We start from the raw sequence: 18,364 nt of genomic DNA on the forward strand, positions 1-18,364 counted from the left end.
GGTCATCCAAAGGACAAACATCAAAATGTTAATGAATCTTTTGCCAGCTTCAAGCACTGCTATACTTTAGCATTTTCTTTTTTTTAACATTTATTTGAGAGAGAAAGTAGGTACATGCATGCAAGTGGGGGGAGGGGCAGCGGGAGAGGGAGACAATCTCAAGAGGATTCCCCACTGAGCACAGAGCGAATCACACCTCCCACGAGATCATAACCTAACCCACCATTACGAAGTCTGAAGCTTAATCGATTGAACCACCCAGGTGCCCCTATTCCAGCATATTTTATAAACAAAGAACACCAAGTGTCAGGAAGTCCAAAATGATACATTTTTAATGAGTCCAAAAATGGACCTCATGATGTTCCGTAACTACCATAATCACAGTATCTATCCAGACCTTATTAGCACTTTGAAATAAACCTTTCCATTATAAAAGCAGAATGAAGATTTACCTCCTTAGTCATTCCAAAACTACTTTAGTTGTATAGATATTAGGGCGAACCTAACTTGACTCTTCTTCAAATTGTTAAAGAAGAGTTCCCAGCAGCACTCTGCTGAATAATCTCTGATTTTACAAAAAATTTGGCACTTACTAATTCTAATTTCTTAGAACATCTTAGGATGTTTCTGGATGAATCAATTACTCATTCTATTGATTAAAATGTCTATCATGTTTTGGTAACTAGAAGCAAGTCCTCCCTACATATTAAAAAGCTTTTCCGGCCCATTTAATCTCTAAGAAGTCTAGGAAATAATTAAAAGGAAACTAAACAGAAATTATTAAAAATATATATAAATACCTTAAAAAGCTGCAAGATAATCACGAAAGATTAGAACTGGTATACTAAGGCATTAAGTGCAATTTAAAATTTGGGAAACAGGCTAGGATTAGGGTTAGCTTACATAAATCCATACACAGACTAGAAAAAGACTACTATCCAAAGAAAAATCAACAAAGACAAGAACAAAAAAATTTAAATGCAAACATCTGAAAAACCTCACTATACTGGGGAAAGAAATGCAAACAAAAACAACAGAACATTTTGCCAAATTTGCAGAGAATTTTTTCAATAAAATTATTCAATGTTGGAAGTGCAGAACAATGCTTAATGTACGTTATTGCTTGTATAAAAGGGGGAAAACAGGGGCGCCTGGGTGGCTCAGCGAGTTGGGCCTCTGCCTTCACCTTGGTCCTGTAATTGAGCGCCGAGTCGGGTTCTCTGCTCGGCAGGGAGCCTACTTTCCCCTCTCTCCCTGCCTGCCTCTCTGCCTACTTGTGATCTGTCAAATAAATAAATAAAAATCTTTTTAAAAAATATTTTAAGAAGGGGGAAGGCATATTTAATATTTCCTTGCAAAAATAGATGATGGGGGCACCTGGGTGGCTCAGTGGGTTAAGTCTCTGCCTTTGGCTCAGGTCATGATCTCAGGGTCCTGGGATCGAGCCCCACAACAGGCTCTCTGCTGAGCAGAGAGCCTGTTTCCCCGCTCTCTCTGCCTGCCTCTCTACTTGTGATCTCCCTCTCTCTGTCAAAAAATTAAATAAAATCTTAAAAAAAAAAGTCTTGCATCTCTTTGGTTAAATTTATTACTATGTAATTTATTATTTTTTATTATATTGTAAATGAAACTGTCTTATTCCCTTTGAGGATTGTTATTTTTAGCATATAGAAATACAACTGATTTTGGAGTGTTGATGTTGTCTGTACCCTACAACTGTGCTAAATTCATCTACCAGTGCTAACAGTTTTTTATGCGTCGGATTTTATGTTCTGGATTTTCTATATGTAGGGTCATATCACCCAAAAATAGACATAATTTCTACTTCTCTTCCTATCTGGATACCTCTTATGCCTAACTGCTCTGCCTAGAACTTCCAACACAATGCTGGGAATCAGTAAAGGCAGGTAACCTTTTCTTGTTCCCAATTTTAGGGGAAAAGCTTTCAGTCTTCCACAACTAAGAATGGTATTAGCTGTGGATTTTTCATAAATGCCCTTAATCATACAGATGAAGGTCCCTGAGTTCTCAGTACACTGAAGTCCCTGAGGTCTCAGTTCACTCTAAGTTTTATCAAGAAAGGTGATGAATTTTTCAAATACTTTTTCTGTATCAACTGAGATGATCAAGTGGTTTTTCCTTCATTCTATTAAGTGGTTTATTACAATGATTTTATGTTCTACCACCCCTGCATTCTGGGGATAAATTCCAGTTGGGTCACAGTATATAATTCTTTCAATACGCTATTGGACTGTCTATATTACTATATTTTCACAACTAGAGATACACAAGGAAAACAGACTGCAATAAAACATACTAAATGTTAATAAGTAATTATCCCTACATGGTGAGTTTATGGGTAAGATTTTCTCCTCTATACCTTTCTGTATTCCCTACAAGTACTTTTATTTTATAAATAAATCTTTATTTTAAAGATTTATATAATTATATAAAATATAAAGATTTCTAAAATAAAATAAAGATTTATTTATTTGAGGGTCGACTGGGTGGCTCAGTTGGTTAAGCATCTGCCTTCGGCTCTGGTCATAATCCCAGGACCTTAGGATCAAGCCCCATGTCCAGCTCTCTGCTCAGTGGGGAGCCTGCTTCTGCCTGCCACTGTGCCTGTTTGTGCTCTGTCAGTAACTAAAGTCTTTTAAAAAAAAATTTATTTGAGAGTCAGAGTATGAGTGGGAGGGGCAGAGGGAGAGGAAGAATGAATCTCAAGCAGACTCCACACTGAGCATGGAGCCCAATGCAGAGCTCAATCCCAGTACCTTGCGCAACCCAGGTGCCCCTGAGTACCTTTCATTAAAATTAACAGTAAGATTTGTATTGATGTTAAGGGAAATATAAAGAAATTATAAAATCAACATGAACGTCAAACAATCCAATAAAACAATGGACAAAGAACATTGGCAAGTCAAAAACCATAACGGCAATAAGGATATGAAAAGGTGCTCAAGCTGCTAGTGACTAGTGAAATATAAAAAACAATTATCACAACCACTGTTTCGGCCAAACTTTAAAAACCAAGAGCTGGAAGGCTGCATAAACACGAGACCTCCTGGGGCACCTGGGTGGCTCAGTTGTTAAGCGGATGCCTTTGGCTCAGGTCACGATCCCAGGATCCTGGGATTGAGCCCCGCATCGGGCTCCCTGCTCAGCAGGAAGGCTGCGTCTCCCTCTCCCACTCCCCCAGCTTGTGTTCCCTCACTGTGTCTCTGCCAAATAAATAAATAAAATCTGTAAAAAAAAAAAAAAAGAAAAAAAATGAGACCTCTCATATGTGGCTGGTAAGAGTGCAAAATGGCTTAAATCACTATAAAAATAAATGTAGCAATACCCACATTACAGGGCGCCTGGGTGGCTCAGTTGGTTGAGTGACTGCCTTTGGCTCGGGTCATGATCCCACAGTCCTGGGATGGAGTCCCACATCAGGTTCCCAGCTCCATGGGGAGTCTGCCTCTCCCTCTGACCTTCTCTCCTTCATGCTCTCTCTCTCACTGTCTCTCTCTCAAATAAATAAATAAAATCGTAAAAAAAAAAAAAAAAAACCCACATTACATTATCTGTATCTGTGCGTTTAAAAAAACACCAAGAACTGGGGTGCCTGGGTGGCTTAGTTGGTTGAGCCTCTGTTCCTTGGTTTTGGCTCAGGTTGTGATCTCAGGATGTGGGATCAAGCCCCATGTCAGGCTCAGTGTGGGGTCTGCTCAAAATTCTCTCTCCCTCTCCCTCTACCCCTCCCCACAGTCACACATACTCTAAATAAAATCTTAAAAAAAAAAAAAAAAAACACAAAGAACCAAATCCAACAAATTCAATTTCAAAACACAGGTCTAAGAATTATTGCAGCATAATTGGCAACAGCAAAATTTCAAGACAACCTAAACATATAACCAGAGGAGAGTAGAAAATCTAGGGATTTTCTCACATATGGAATACTATACAGCAGGGATCAACAAAATAAAGCTATGTGTATCAAAATAGATAAATCTAATAATCATTATTGATGGACATCTGTGTGGCTCACTCAGTTGAGCTTCTGCCTCTGGGTCAGGTCATGATGCCTGGGTCCTGGGATAGAGTCCCACATCGGGCTCCTTGCTCAGCAGAGAACCTGCTTCTCCCTCTGCCTGCTGCTCCCCCTGCTCGTGCACGTGCATACTCGCTCTCTCTCTCCCTCTCTGACAAATAAATAAATCTTTAAAAAAATAAAAATCATTACTGAAAGAAAAAAAACAAGCTGCAGAATAAAAACTAAGTATGCCATCTTCAATATAAAATTCATAACCCTAGAAGGACACCTGGTTGGCTCAGTAGGTAGAGTGAATGACTCTCCATCCCAGGCTTACAGATTCAAGCCTCATGTTGGGTGCAGAGTTACTTAAAAATAAAATCTTTAGGGGCACATGGCTGACTCAGCCAATAGAGCATGTGATTCTTGATCCCAGGGCTTTAGGTTTGAGTCCCACACTGGATGTAGAGATTACTCAAAAAAATATCTTTAGGGGCTCCTGGGCGGTTCAGTCATTAAACGTCTACTTTCAGCTCAGGTCACCATCCCAGCTCCTGGGATTGAGCCCTGTATCAGGCTCCCTGCTCAGCGCGGAGCCTGTTTCTCCCTCTCCAGCTCCCCTGTGCTTGCATTCCCTCTCTCGCTATCTCTCTGTCATAAACAAATAAAATCTTTAAAAATAAAATAAAGTCTTGGGAACCTGGGTGGCTCAGTGGGTTAAAGCCTCTGCTTTCGGCTCGGGTCGTGATCCCAGAGTCCTGGGATCGAGTCCTGCATCGGGCTCTCTGCTTGGCGGGGAGCCTGCTTCCTCCTTTTTCTCCGCCTGCCTCTCTGCCTACTTGTGATCTCTGTCTGTCAAATAAATAAATAAAATCTTTAAAAAAATAAAATAAAATAAAAATTAAAAAAATAAAAATAAAATAAAGTCTTTAAAAAATAACAATGATAAAATAAAATCTTTTTAAAAAAAATTTAAAACCCCAGGCACCTGAGTGGCTCAGTACATTGGGCGTCTGCCTTCGGCTCAGGTCATAACCCCAGGGTCCTGGGATCAAGTCCCACATCGGGCTCCTTGCTCGGTGGGGAGTCTGCTTCTCCCTCTGCCTCTGCTGCTCCCCTTGCTTATGGTCTCTTGTGCTATCTCCCTCTCTCAAATAAAATACAATCTTAAAAAAAAATTTATAACCCTATAAAATGAAACTTTCATGGCATATGGATACACAAACACATAATGAAAATATTAAAACACGAATGAGAAAAATAATCCAATTCAAAGTAATCTCTGGGAAGGAAAGAAGGGAGGGGTACACCCACAATATGAGAAGTCTTGTTTCTTAAAACAAAAAAACACACAAATGTGTAATAATTTTAAGATTCATATATCTCAATTATAAATATATTCTATATACTTATCTATTCGAAAGACTTCATAGTAAAAACATTTTTAAGAAAAATTAAACCAGGGGTGCCTGGGTGGCTCAGTGGGTTAAAGCCTCTGCCTTCGGCTCAGGTCATGGTCCCAGGGTCCTGGGATCGAGCCCCGCATCATCGGGCTCTTTGCTCAGCAGGGAGCCTGCTTCCCCGTCTCTCTCTCTGCTTGCCTCTCCCTACTTGTGATCTCAGTCTGTCAAATAAATAAATCTTTAAAAATAAATAAAAAATAAACAAATTTCTTAAAATCAGAAACTCTTATTTATGTTTGGAAAGAGCACATCATAAATAAAGACAACACAAAACCTATTTTTCAGCCAAAAATCTAACTTTCTCATAATATCATAAACAAAAATTGGTGACAGAAGAGTACATTTCGAGCTGAAGATCTATATTTTTTCCCTTAGTGGTAGAATGCATTCGTAAGCACGACCAAGTGGGATTTATTCCCAGGCTGCAAGGGTAGTTCAATACCTGCAAATCAATGTGATATACTACACTACTAAAAGAAAGGACAAGAACCGTAAGATCATCTCAATAAATGCAGAAAAAGCATTTGACAAAGAACAGCACCCTTTTTTGATGAAAACACCTCACAGTGTAGACAGAGGGAACATACCTCAATATCATAAAAGCCATATATGAAAAGCCCACCATATATGAAAAGTGAGTATCATTCTCAATGGGGAAAAACTGAGAGCTTTTCCCTTAAGGTCAGGAACATGGCAGGATGTCCACTATCACCAACACAGTACTAGAAGTCCTAGCCTCAGCAATCAGACAACAAAAAGAAATGAAAGGCATCTGAATTGGGAAAGAAGAAATCAAATTCTCACTCTTCGCAGAAGACATGATACTCTGTGGAAAATGCAAAATCTCTACCCCAAAATTGCTAGAACTCATACAGGAATTCAGTAAAGTGGCAGGATATAAAATCAATAAGCAAAAATCATGTGCATTTCTATATACTAACAATGAGACAGAAGAAAGAGGAATTAAACAGCAGAATCTTACTTACAATTGCATCCAAAACCATGAGATACCTAGGAATAAACCTAACCAAAGAGGCAAAGAATCTGTGTTCAAAGAACTACAGAATGCTCATGAAAGAAACTGGGGAAGACATAAAGAAATGGAAAAACATTCCATACTCATGGACTGGAGGAATAAATATTGTGAAAATGTCTATGCCACCTAGAGCAATCTACACATTTAATGCAAACCATATTAAAATACCATCAAGTTTTTCACAGAACTGGGACAAATAATCCTAAAATTTGTATGGACCAGAAAAGACCCCAAATACCCGAAGGAATATTGAAAAAGAAAACAAAAACTGGCAGCATCACAATTTCGGACTTCAAGCTCTATTATAAAGCTGTAATCAAGACTGTATGGTACTGGCACAAAAACAGACACATAGGTCAATGAATGGAACAGAAGACAGAACCCAGAAAGGACCCTCAACTCCATGGTCAACTATCTTCCACAAAGCAGGAAAAGCATATCCAATGGGAAAAAGACAGTCTCTTCAACAAATGGTGTTGGGAAAATTAAACAGCCACATGCCTAAGAATGAAACTGGACCATTTCCTTACACCATACACAAAAATAGACTCAAAATGGATGAAAGACCTAAATGTGAGACAGGAATCCATCAAAATCCTAGAGGAGAACATAGCTAGTAACCTCTTCACCTTGGCTGCAGCAACTTCTTGCTAGGTACATCTCCAAAGGCAAGGGAAACAAAGGCAGAAATGTACTACCGGGACTTCGTCAAGATAAACATCTTTTCACAGCAAAGAAAACAGTTGACAAAACCAAAAGACAACCAACAGCGTGGGAGGAGATATTTGCAAATGTTGTATCAGAAAAGGCCTAGTATCCAAAATGTACAAAGAACTTACAAACTCAACACCCAAAGAATGAATAATCCAATCAAGAAATGCGCAGAAGGGGTGCCTGGGTGGCTCAGTGGGTTAAGCCTCTGCCTTCGGCTCAGGTCATGATCTCAGGGTCCTGGGATCAAGCCCCACATCTGGCTCTCTGCTCAGCAGGGAGCCTGCTTCTTCCTCTCTCTCCGCTTGCCTCTCTGCCTACTTGTGATCTCTCTGTCAAATAAATAAATAAAATCCTTAAAAAAAAAAAAAAAAGAAATGGCCAGAAGACATGAACAGACATTTCTCTGAAGAAGACAACCAATGGGGCGCCTGGGTGGCTCAGGTCGTGATCCCAGGGTCCTGGGCGACCTGCTCAGAGGGAACCCTGCTTCTCCCTCCCCCACTCCCCCTGCTTGTGTTCCCTCTCACTGTGTGTGTGTGTGTGTCTCTCTCTCTCTGTCACATAAATAAATAAATCTTTTTTTTTTTTTTTAAAGGAAGACAACCAATGGCCAACAGAAACATGAAAAATAGCTCAACATCACTCGGCATCAGGGAAATACAAATCAACACCACAATTAGATATCACCTTACACTGATCAGAATGGCTAAAATTAACAAGTTAGGAGACAACAAATATTGGTGAGGATGTGGAGAAAGGGGAACACTCTTACACTGTTGGTGGTAGTGCAAGCTGGTGCAACCACTCTGGAAAACAGCATGGAGATTCCTCAAAAAGTTGAAAATAGAGCTACCCTATGACCCAGCAATTGCACTACTGGGTATTTACTTAAAAGATACAAATGTACTGATCCGAAGGGGTACCTGCACCCCAATGTTTACAGCAGCAAAGTCCACAGCAGACAAAGTACGGAAAGAGAGCCCAGCTGTCCATCAATAGATGGATGAGTAAAGAAGATGCGGTATATATATAAAATGGAATACTACTCAGCTACCAAAAAAAAAAAAATGAAATTTTTCCATTTGCAACAATATGGATGGAACTAGAGTGTATTTGTGCAAAGCAAAATAAGTCAATCAAAGAAAGATGATTATCATATGATCTCACTCACATCTGGAATTTAAGAAACAAAACAGAGGGTCATGGGGAAGAGAAGAAAAAATAAAACAAGATGAAATCAGAGAGGGAAACAAACCATAAGACTCTATCATAGGGAACAAACTGAGAACTGCTAGAGGGGCGTGGGGTGGGAAGATGGGGTAACTGGGTGATGGACAGACATTACAGAGGGTATATGATGTAATGAGCACTAGACGACTACTGAATCACTGAACTCTACCTCTTAAACTAGTAATACATCATGTTCATTAATTCAATTAAAAAAAAAAAAAAAGAAGAATGGGGGCATCTGGGTGGCTTAGTGGGTTAAGCAACTGCCTTTGGTTCAGGTCATGATCCCAGGGTCCTGGGATCAAGCCCCACATTGGGCTCCTTTCTCCCTCTTCATCTGCCTGCCACTCCCCCCCTGCTTATGTTCTCTCTTTGTCAAGTAAATAAATAAAACCTTTAAAAAAAAAAAGAAAAGAAAAAAGAATGCATTGGTGAGAATTCAGGTTACCAATTACTTCTGAAAAACTGTTATTTTTCTGAAAAGAAGGCCCTACTTCCCAAAAAATACCTCTCTACTCAAATAAATTATAATGGATGATTCCCATTGTCCTTAAGGATCTAGAAACATTTCCTTGCCTCTATATAACACTCAAAAAGTTTTAGGACTAAAGCAGAATCTCGCCAACTATAAGAGGCATCCATACTTCAAGTGAACAGAAAGAAGAAAGTAGATCTGTGGGGATGGAAGGCCTTAAGGCGTACGTAGTAACTTCCGATTCTCATGACTCGGTAGAAAGGAACAAGGGTTTGACCTAAGGCTCAAAGGTAAGCACAAACCTGTTCTTCTTCTGTAAAGGGTACAAGAGCCAACGGAGGCAGGGGCTCCTCCTGTAGGATAGGCAGAAATTCTTTATCCAGTAGGTCTGAAGGTATCTGTATGACCAAACACATGACCATGAAATTAATGCTATCCCTCCAACTACAAAAATTATAAAATAAGAAAAAATACCCTTTTGTCTGCATCTTGGTGATTATAATAAATATGGAGTAAAGCTTATTCAACCACAATTACCTTCAGTAATACTTACATATTCTGAGAGGGTCAAATATTAAAAACCCCAGTCACCTTCCTCTTCCTCCCATCAGACCACCACTTTCAGATATGATATACAGCACTAACTCTGGTATTCCAGAGTACAGAGTGGAAGAATAAAAATCCTTACGTTTAACTCAAGGCGACAAGGTACTAATGAGAGTTTTATAACAATTTTATCTGTCCTTAGCAACCATCATTAAAATCTGAGATTCCAGGGGTGCCTGGGTGGCTGAGTGGGTTAAAGTCTCTGCCTTTAGCTCAGGTCATGATCCCAGGATCCTGGGATTGAGCCCCGCATCGGGCTCCCTGCTCAATGGGGAGCCTCCTTCCCCCCTCTTTCTGCCTGCCTCTCTGCCTACTTGTGATCTCTGTCTGTCAAATAAATAAATAAAATCTTTAAAAAAAAAAAAAAAAGTTGAGATTCCGCAAACCATTAGTAAAAGTAAAAACAAAGTATATTTAAAAAATAGAAAATATTAGCTCTCACTAGTCAGACAGTAAGTATTTTACACTGTTTGAGTTTTGATCATTTATAAGTGACACAAACATGATATATTTTAAGACATTCTCTCAACTGAAAACTGTCTATATTTAATACAAAAAGGGAAAGAAGAGAATGCTCCTCTTCTCACTCCTAACTTCTAAATGAAGAGTAAGAGGTGCAACTAAGAGAGGTGCAGCCATCAAATTGGGATAGAAATGGACATGAAGGAGGCATTAAAAGGAAATTAAACAAAGTATTAAGTGCTGAATATTCCCTGTTTCCATGAAGTTTTCTACTCCTCTAACAAAATCTTAGGTCTTCTCTAAAAAATACTGAGCTCCTTACACTTAGAAGATTCTCTGTCAATGACTGCAGGTTTCAAAGCAGGAAAAAAAAAAAGAAAAACCATGGGTACTTCATCTATCAATATATCACTGTACATACCCTAAAATATCATTCATAATTCTGAACTCTTTACTTTTCTCTTACCTTGTTATCTTTAAGGAAAAGTGCTAACATTTCTTCTCGACCATAACGATAGTCTGCTAACTTATACTTCGGCAAAGCCGGAGAAAGAGGAGGGGACGTGATACTCCCACCACTGGACAGAGCCCGGAGCCTAGAATAGGAGAGACATAAAAAATGAAATGTCAAATATCCTGGCACTAAGAACTTCTATTTTTATATACTACAAAAGTATTCATTTTAGTTCTTTAAAAGAGCAGAAAGAAATCCCATTTTCTCAAGGTATCCAAGATTTTAGCTTTAATATAACCTGCTATCATAGCACATTTAGACAACAGTTCATTGAGAAATAACCAGACGACCATGTGGTAACTCCTTACTTAAAAGGTTATCATGGCATGTCCCTGAGAAGTCTGGGGGTGAAGAGATGACTATTTCAAATCATAAAAGGAACAGGATTAAAACAAAAGTAAAATATCACCTTATACCTATTAGATTAGTAAGAATTAATAAATCTGACAATACTAATTAATAAATCTGGAATACCAGTTGTTGGTAAGGATGTAAAACAATGGAAATTATCAAGCAGTATTTGTGGGATTACACTGGAACCACCACTTCAAAGAATGATCTGCTAATGTTTAACAAAACATTAATATTTGTTAAATAAGAACATATGCTATACAAAAGAAAAAGCAAAACATAGAAGCTTACAACAAAGATATACAAGCAAACCTGAAAATAAATGTATACTGTTTAAGAATACATATAAAATTTAGTTAAGTATAAAAACAAACATGAACTGACAAATACAAAATTCAAGATAAGGTTCTATCTGCAAAGGGAAGGAAAATGTAAAGGCTGTTTTAACTATACCTGCAATGATTTATTTTCTCATTCATGCTATACAAAAATGTTTGTTACAATTTTATACTTTTATATGCCTATAGTATTTCAGAATTCATTTTTACTGGAAGCAATGATCAGTATGTTGAATGTGAAAATGCACTGAAGAATTAATACAAGAAAAAAAATTTCAAGCCATATTTACTTCTAGGAAAAAATAAAAATATACTCCAAGAGGAATGAAACTGGGGAAGAAGGAACATTTATAAGATGCTTTTATTTAGAGAGGGGAAAAAAAAGGTGGGTGAAGCTCAGCAAAAAATGGCCATAATAAAATCTCACTGCAGCACTGTGTCAAACAGCATGTAGCAAAACCACTACCAGCCGGAGCTCCTTATCTGAGGGCTGCCTGAAGTTCTATAAAGTAGTTAAGTATCAAGGGTAAAGGGGACCAAGGTACTTTACTTCAGTAGTTTAGCCTAAAGGAAAATTCAACTGAAGCATTAAAATATATTCCCCAAATTGTTAAGCTTTATTCACATACGCAAAAAAGGGAACGATCCACACATTTAAAAAAATACAAAGGAAAGCAGAACATTACTTGTATATTAGTCAAAATTATATGTGCATAAATATAAAAATGTGTTTATATGTACAATACAGAAAAAAGGGGGGATATATTAGTAAACTCAAGATTGCTAGGGTCCTTTTTCAATGTTTCTATCTTCTCTTTCTACTTACCTTTTTTTAACATTTTATTATGGACGACTTTGAACATACATAAGAACACCAAGAATTACATAACGAACTCCTACATACCACTCACCCAGCCCCCAAATCAATAACCCATGGCCAACCCTGCTCCTTCTACCACTCCATCTAACCCTCCTCTGATACTGTTTTCAAGGAAATCATATGCTTTCAAAAATTTTTTTGAAGGAAACTGTTTCCAAGATTTGGGGGGGACTTTTTTTTTTTAAGATTTATTTGACAGAAACACAGGGAGAGAGGAAACACAGCAGGGGGAGTGTGGATGGGGGAGAAGCAAACTTCCTGCTGAGCAGGGAGCCCCATGCGGGACTCGATCCTAGGCCCCGGGGATCGTGACCTGACCTGAAGGCACATGCTTAACGCGACTGAGCCACCCAGGCGCCCCTGGGGGAAATTTTTGAAGGGAAGTTTTGTCATCAGTAAATACTCTGGAATGTCTCTCCAAAAGAATTTTTTCTAGTATGGATTTTGCTGATTTTTATCTCTGTGATATACCTTAACACATTTCTCTGTTCTCTGCATTTCATGTACATTGGTGACTGGATGTAAAGACCTGATCTGATCTGGAAAGACTACTTCCATGTAGTGGTGTGTTATGCCATTTGGAAGCACTTACTGCCTGGTTCGTTTTTTGAGTCTAGCAGTCCCTGAAGACCAATGCCAAAGTGCTTAAGTTCATTCACTAAGGTTACAAAGTTATTTTATTCTATTATTCCTTCTTTATTAGCTGGAGTATTTCTATAAGGAGAAATTTCTCTCTTACACTATTTAGTATTGTTACCCAATAGTATAGTTCATATAGGAAAGAAAAAAGTCTTGATTCTTCTAATTAGTTTTCAAAATAGGGACTTAATTCCCTAGCATCTTCCAATGGTAACAAATAATTTTAATTAAGTTATTTCACTGCAAGTATTAACAGTATGCAAATTCTCATCTTTCAAGTAGGCTGCGCACCTATTGAGGGGCTTAAACTCATGACCCTGAGATCAAGAGCCACATGCTCCGTTGACTGAGCCAGCCAGGTGCCCCTCAAACTGTCTCATCTTTGACCAGCAGGATACTCTTCAGGTATGCTCCTAAATCCTTCTGACATATCCTAGCAGTCTTTAACAGCTTCTTTTCTGTTATGTCAATATGTTCTATGTTCTAGGCATAGCTTGTATTTCTTGCCTCAGGCCTAGAATCAACCATTTCTCCTGGGAGCCTGATTCTCCTTAATGCATATTAAAAATGCAAACTGGGTGCTAGGAGTGCTTATTGCTACTAGGCTGGTCTTTTGTTTTCTTTCCAAATATTGGACATAGCGGTCATTTAGTCCAACTCCTGTAAGACAGGTTGGAACAACCAGGGAAGAAAACAACATGCACATGAAGAACCACTGCTGGAGGGCCCTCCACGAACTGCTCTCCATCAAATTCATGTATAGCTGGGCTTTTTCCTGAAAAAGTGGAATTAATATCCACTGAGAACTGAAGCTGGGAATTTTACATATGAATTACTTCACTTCATTTCATTTCAGCTTCACAACAACTCCAGGAACAGACAAGGGTTAAACAACTTGCCCATACTCAGCCAGCAAAACAAAGACTCAAACCTAGGTTTTCATGACTAAAAAGATCAAAACTCCCAAACTTTATTTAAAATAGGTAAGGTTTGGGACACCTGAGTGGCTCAGTTGGTTAAGCATCTGCCTTCGGCTCCAGTCATAATGTCCGGCTCCTTGCTCAGTGGGAAGCCTGTTTCTCCCTCTGCCTGTGCTCTCTCTCAAATAAATAAACCTTTAAAAAATCAACCAATCAAATAGGCAAGGTTTACTTTGCCAAACATTAATTTTAAAACTTATATATTTTATTATAAATTATTTTACGGGCACCTGAGTGGCTCAGTCAACTGAGCGTCCAACTCTTGATTTCGGCTCAGGTCACGAACTCAGGTTCGCGGCAGGCCCCACCCGGCAGGCCCCTCACGGCAGGCTCCATGCTCAGCAGGGAGGTGACCTGAAATTCTCCTTCTCCCTCTCTCTTTGCCCCCACCCCCGACACATACACTCACACTCTCTAAAATAAATAAATAAAATCTTTTTTTAAAAGAAGAAACTATGTTAAAGTATCTTTCTTATACTAAACCAATATGTTTGCCACTCGTTCCAACCACTAGAGGGCACATCTTAGATGCTTTTTCAAGTGAAAAACATTCCCCTACAGGCAAATAGTCACAATGTCTTTTTTTAGAGACTTTCCTTCTTCTGGCTCAACATTAATTTCTTCATCTGCTCCTCACAAGGTTTCAAATCCACTTACCACCCTGGTCCCTTCCAATGGACCCTACGCCCACTGCCCAAGGACTGAATGTCCAATGTCGAGGACTGAGTATTTCTTCTAAGAGTAACATAACCAGGGTGCATTCTCAAGAGATTCCTCCAGGACTGTGAAGAGAACGAACTAAGGCAAACTGAGAGTAATTCAAACTAAGACAGTAGCCTGAATGAGGAGATCTGTGCTCTACTCAATAATCGGCAAATCCTGTTCCAAGTCCCTCTTCACCTACAGATATTGGTAAAAGCTAAAAACGCACCTGGGTAACATCAGGTTTTTAGGGTAACCTAAAAACCCACCAATGATCTTTAACCTCTCTTCTGACAGTGAGTTGTTTAAAACCCCTTTAATGCAGCATCCCCTCTAGCTATGCACCATTGCTCATCATTCCTCTTCATTTCAGAAACATCTCCACATCCATACTTGTGGTCACTTCAAAACCCAGCACAGGGACGCCTGGGTGGCTCAGTTGGTTGAGCGGCTGCCTTCGGCTCCGGTCATGATCCCAGTGTCCTGGGATAGAGTCCCGCATCGGGCTCCTTGCTCGGCAGGGAGCCTGCTTCTCCCTCTGCCTCTGCCTGCCTCTCTGTCTGCCTGTGCTCACTCTCTCTGACAAATAAATAAATAAAATCTTTAAAAAAAAAAAAAAAACCCAGCACAAAAAAGAAACAAAAAAAACACACTGGCATAATCCGGCTTCTCCCCTACAACTCCACTACTCCAGTGAAGTTCATCAATAACCTCACACAAATCCAAGGGACAATTTCCCATCAGTCACCTTCTTCTTTCTGGTCATACTGAGATGTATTTAACACAAGAGGCCCAGTTCTAATATGAGTAGTAGTAACTGATGGGTAGCTTTAGAAGACCTTCTAAAACCCCACGACATCCCAAAATCTTCACTTATTACTGTTCCAAATCCAAACTTCTGTTTATGAAGGCAATCTGGAGTATCCATGTAGATGTGTGAAAGTACAGGAGTCAAAAAACATTTCTGAGTAAGCTCCTGATTCTCAACTCCAGCTCTCACCTCTTCCCTAGAGTTTTTAAGTCTTCCATATGAGCCTCTCCGCTTTTGCTTTAACATCCCCCAAACCCTACTCATCAGCTTACTCATCCCAAACCCCTTCATCACCTTAAGGAAGGTAAGGACATCACCACCTACTCAATCACTGGATTAGGGTCTGGGAGTCATCCTTTACTCCTCACCTTCTACCATGTCCCATATCCAATTACCACATCCTACCAGTTTTAGATCCTAAATCTCTCAAGCCATCCTATCGATCTTACTATCCACACTTTTCTTTCTTACCTGGACTGCTACAACAGCATCCTAAGTGATATAACTAGTCATCGTTCATCCTCCACACTACTACAAATGTATCTCAAATGCAAACCCAAGTAAAATGTTCCCTGATTAACAACTCTTCATTGGCACACAACGATCAAATAAAATCGAGTTTCTTAACATAGAGAGGATGCCTCCAAGCTCATCTCTCCCACACTTCACAGTAAAGACAGTGTCTCAGAATTCCTCTCTTAAACTTGCTGTTTCCTGCCCCCTTGTCTTTACACATGCCTTTTCTGCTATCAGGAAAATTTTATTTTTTCAAGCCATTTTCACTTGTAGGGAGGGAAGACTGCTGGGGGAACAGAGAGGTTAAGTGCAAGGAGGAAAAGGAAGAGTCAAGTCAGAATGAGGAGGATGAGGAGTTGGAAAGAGAATGGTACAGGGAAGAGAGCTCGGAATCCTCAAGACCTGGGCTAGACACAAGTACCAGCTCAGCCTTCATGGAACTAACTGGCTTGTGGAAGAAAAAGCCAATAAAAAATCATGCAAAGAGACATAAAGCTATTGAAGGATTTTGGAGAAAACCTGACTCAATTTATATCTTAAGATTGCTCTGGCTGCTGAACAATGAGAAGAATGAAAGCCAGAAAACATCAGGCCACTCCTGCAATTGTTTATGTCAGAGCTGGTGGTAACTTATAATGGGGTGACAGCAATGCAGGTGGAGAGAAATTAACAGATTTAAGAGATATGTTGGAGATGAAGTGGAAATGGCACTGGAATCGACTAGACGTAGAGATAAAGAAGTAAAAGAAATATCCAGAATAACTCCAAGACTTTGGGACTGAGCAAATGGGCATACTGTGGTATTTAAGATTAAATAAATCTAAAACAGAAAAACTCATGAGCTCAGTTTCAGAAAAGCATGAATGATGAGATATCTATAGGCATCAAATAAGCAGATGACTATACTATACTTCACTATACTTCCTTCACACGTCAACATTATAGTGAAATTACTGTCAGCTTCCCCACCACATAATTCAAAGGCAGGTACCATGTCCTTTCAACCTTGTTACCTCAGCACCTAACACAAGACATAGAACGTAGGAGGCCTGTGAGAAATGTTTTCTAAACAAATCTTAATATTCTCTTCTAAAATATACCCTGGGGGTGCCTGGGAGACTCAGTCAGTTAGGCATCTGCCTTCAACCTAGGTCATGATACCAGGGTCCTGGGATCAAGCCCCACATCAGGCTCCCTGCAGCAGCGGTCTGCTTCTCCTTCTTTATCTGTCCCTGCTCACGTGTGTGCCCACCCTCTTTTTCCCACCCTCTCTCAGATAAATAAAAATCAAATATTAATAAATAAATAAATAAATTACACCCCTGGATAATACTAAATTACTTATCCCTCCAGACCGCACAGATATCTTTCACTCTTTTTGGAAAACTGGGATGACTAATGCATCCCATTCTTCAGAACTTCTCTCATTTTCCCCACAAGCCCATAAAGATGATATTTAGTAACCCAACAATAACAGGTTTTTCTTCTTTGCCCTCATTTCTCCCCAACCCCATGAGACTTAAGCCTTGGTCCAATATTTACTAAGTGCCTATGTTTAGTACACAAGGGTAAACAATTAGCTTACCAAAATTGAGAAATACAGTGCTTTTCTTATGTTCTTTTCTGAGTAAGGTAAACACAGAGACACAACACAAAGATGTAACTATTTTAACACAGGTATAAACAAAATGCTTTGGGGGAAATTAAGTGCCTCATTTTCTTGCAAGGAAAGACCTGGAAAAAATTTCCTTAATACCAAGGAGATGAGATAGAAGAAAACCAGAAGGAGATTCCTTGGCTCCTTCCCCATAAAGCCAGGTAATGGCTAACTATCTGTGCTTATTCCCCCTACGGAAAATTCCTTTATCATCTACATTTATCTATTTACAATCCTCAATGTAAAAATAAAAATAATCCCCCCCAAAACAAGTAAATAATGAATTTGGTTTTTTTTTTTAAATGTCTTTAAGTATAAATACAAACATTTGCAGGAAAAAAAAAATAGGATACAAACCAAAATGTTCACAATGGTTCTTTGGATGGTAAGATTAAGGATAACTTAGATATTTCCTTTTTCTTTTTGTACTACCATTTCCTGCAAGGTTTTCTAGAATAAGCATGAATTACTTTGTTACTGAACCAAACAAAAAATTTTAAAAAAAAATCCAAAAAACCTAAATCTACCAGATTTAAAACAAAAAAAAAAAATTTTTTTTTTTTTTTTCGTTTTTTTGTAAGGTAGTACTTAGTGTTTTGTCAAGGGTGAAGTAAACAGGCATGGGATGGGAATTAAATTCACACAACCCTTCTGGTGGTCAATCTGGTAGTACTTAGTGTTTTGTCAAGGGTGAAGTAAACAGGCATGGGATGGGAATTAAATTCACACAACCCTTCTGGTGGTCAATCTGTCCACACATCATCCAAAGCCTTAAAACTGCAATTTTTGTTTTAATAATTCCACTTCCAAGGAATTACTCCAAAATAAATAATCAGCAATACCAACAAAACTGTTCAAGGATATATATACACACATATTTATAATAGCAAAACATTAAAATCAACTTTACTTTCCAACAACTCATTCACTCAATGAACAAATATTTATTGAGCACCTACTATATAATGC

The 18,364-nt window shown here is 38.9% G+C and overlaps 1 protein-coding gene across 3 annotated transcripts in view; it reads right to left on the reverse strand.

Annotated features, from left to right (window-relative positions):
• GIGYF2 (GRB10 interacting GYF protein 2) overlaps positions 1–18,364 on the reverse strand; it is a 145,952-nt gene that overhangs the window by 96,559 nt on the left and 31,029 nt on the right. For all 3 annotated transcript variants that reach the window (XM_080797888.1, XM_080797890.1, XM_080797889.1), the window contains 2 exons: positions 10,474–10,603; positions 9,242–9,337 (listed from right to left, as the gene is read on the reverse strand). In XM_080797888.1, the coding sequence (XP_080654014.1) occupies positions 9,242–9,337; positions 10,474–10,603 (226 nt within the window). The remainder of the gene's footprint in view (positions 1–9,241; positions 9,338–10,473; positions 10,604–18,364) is intronic.

Source organism: Martes martes (assembly GCF_963455335.1).
Source record: "Martes martes genome assembly, chromosome: 3".
Classification (NCBI taxonomy): Eukaryota; Metazoa; Chordata; class Mammalia; order Carnivora; family Mustelidae; genus Martes; species Martes martes.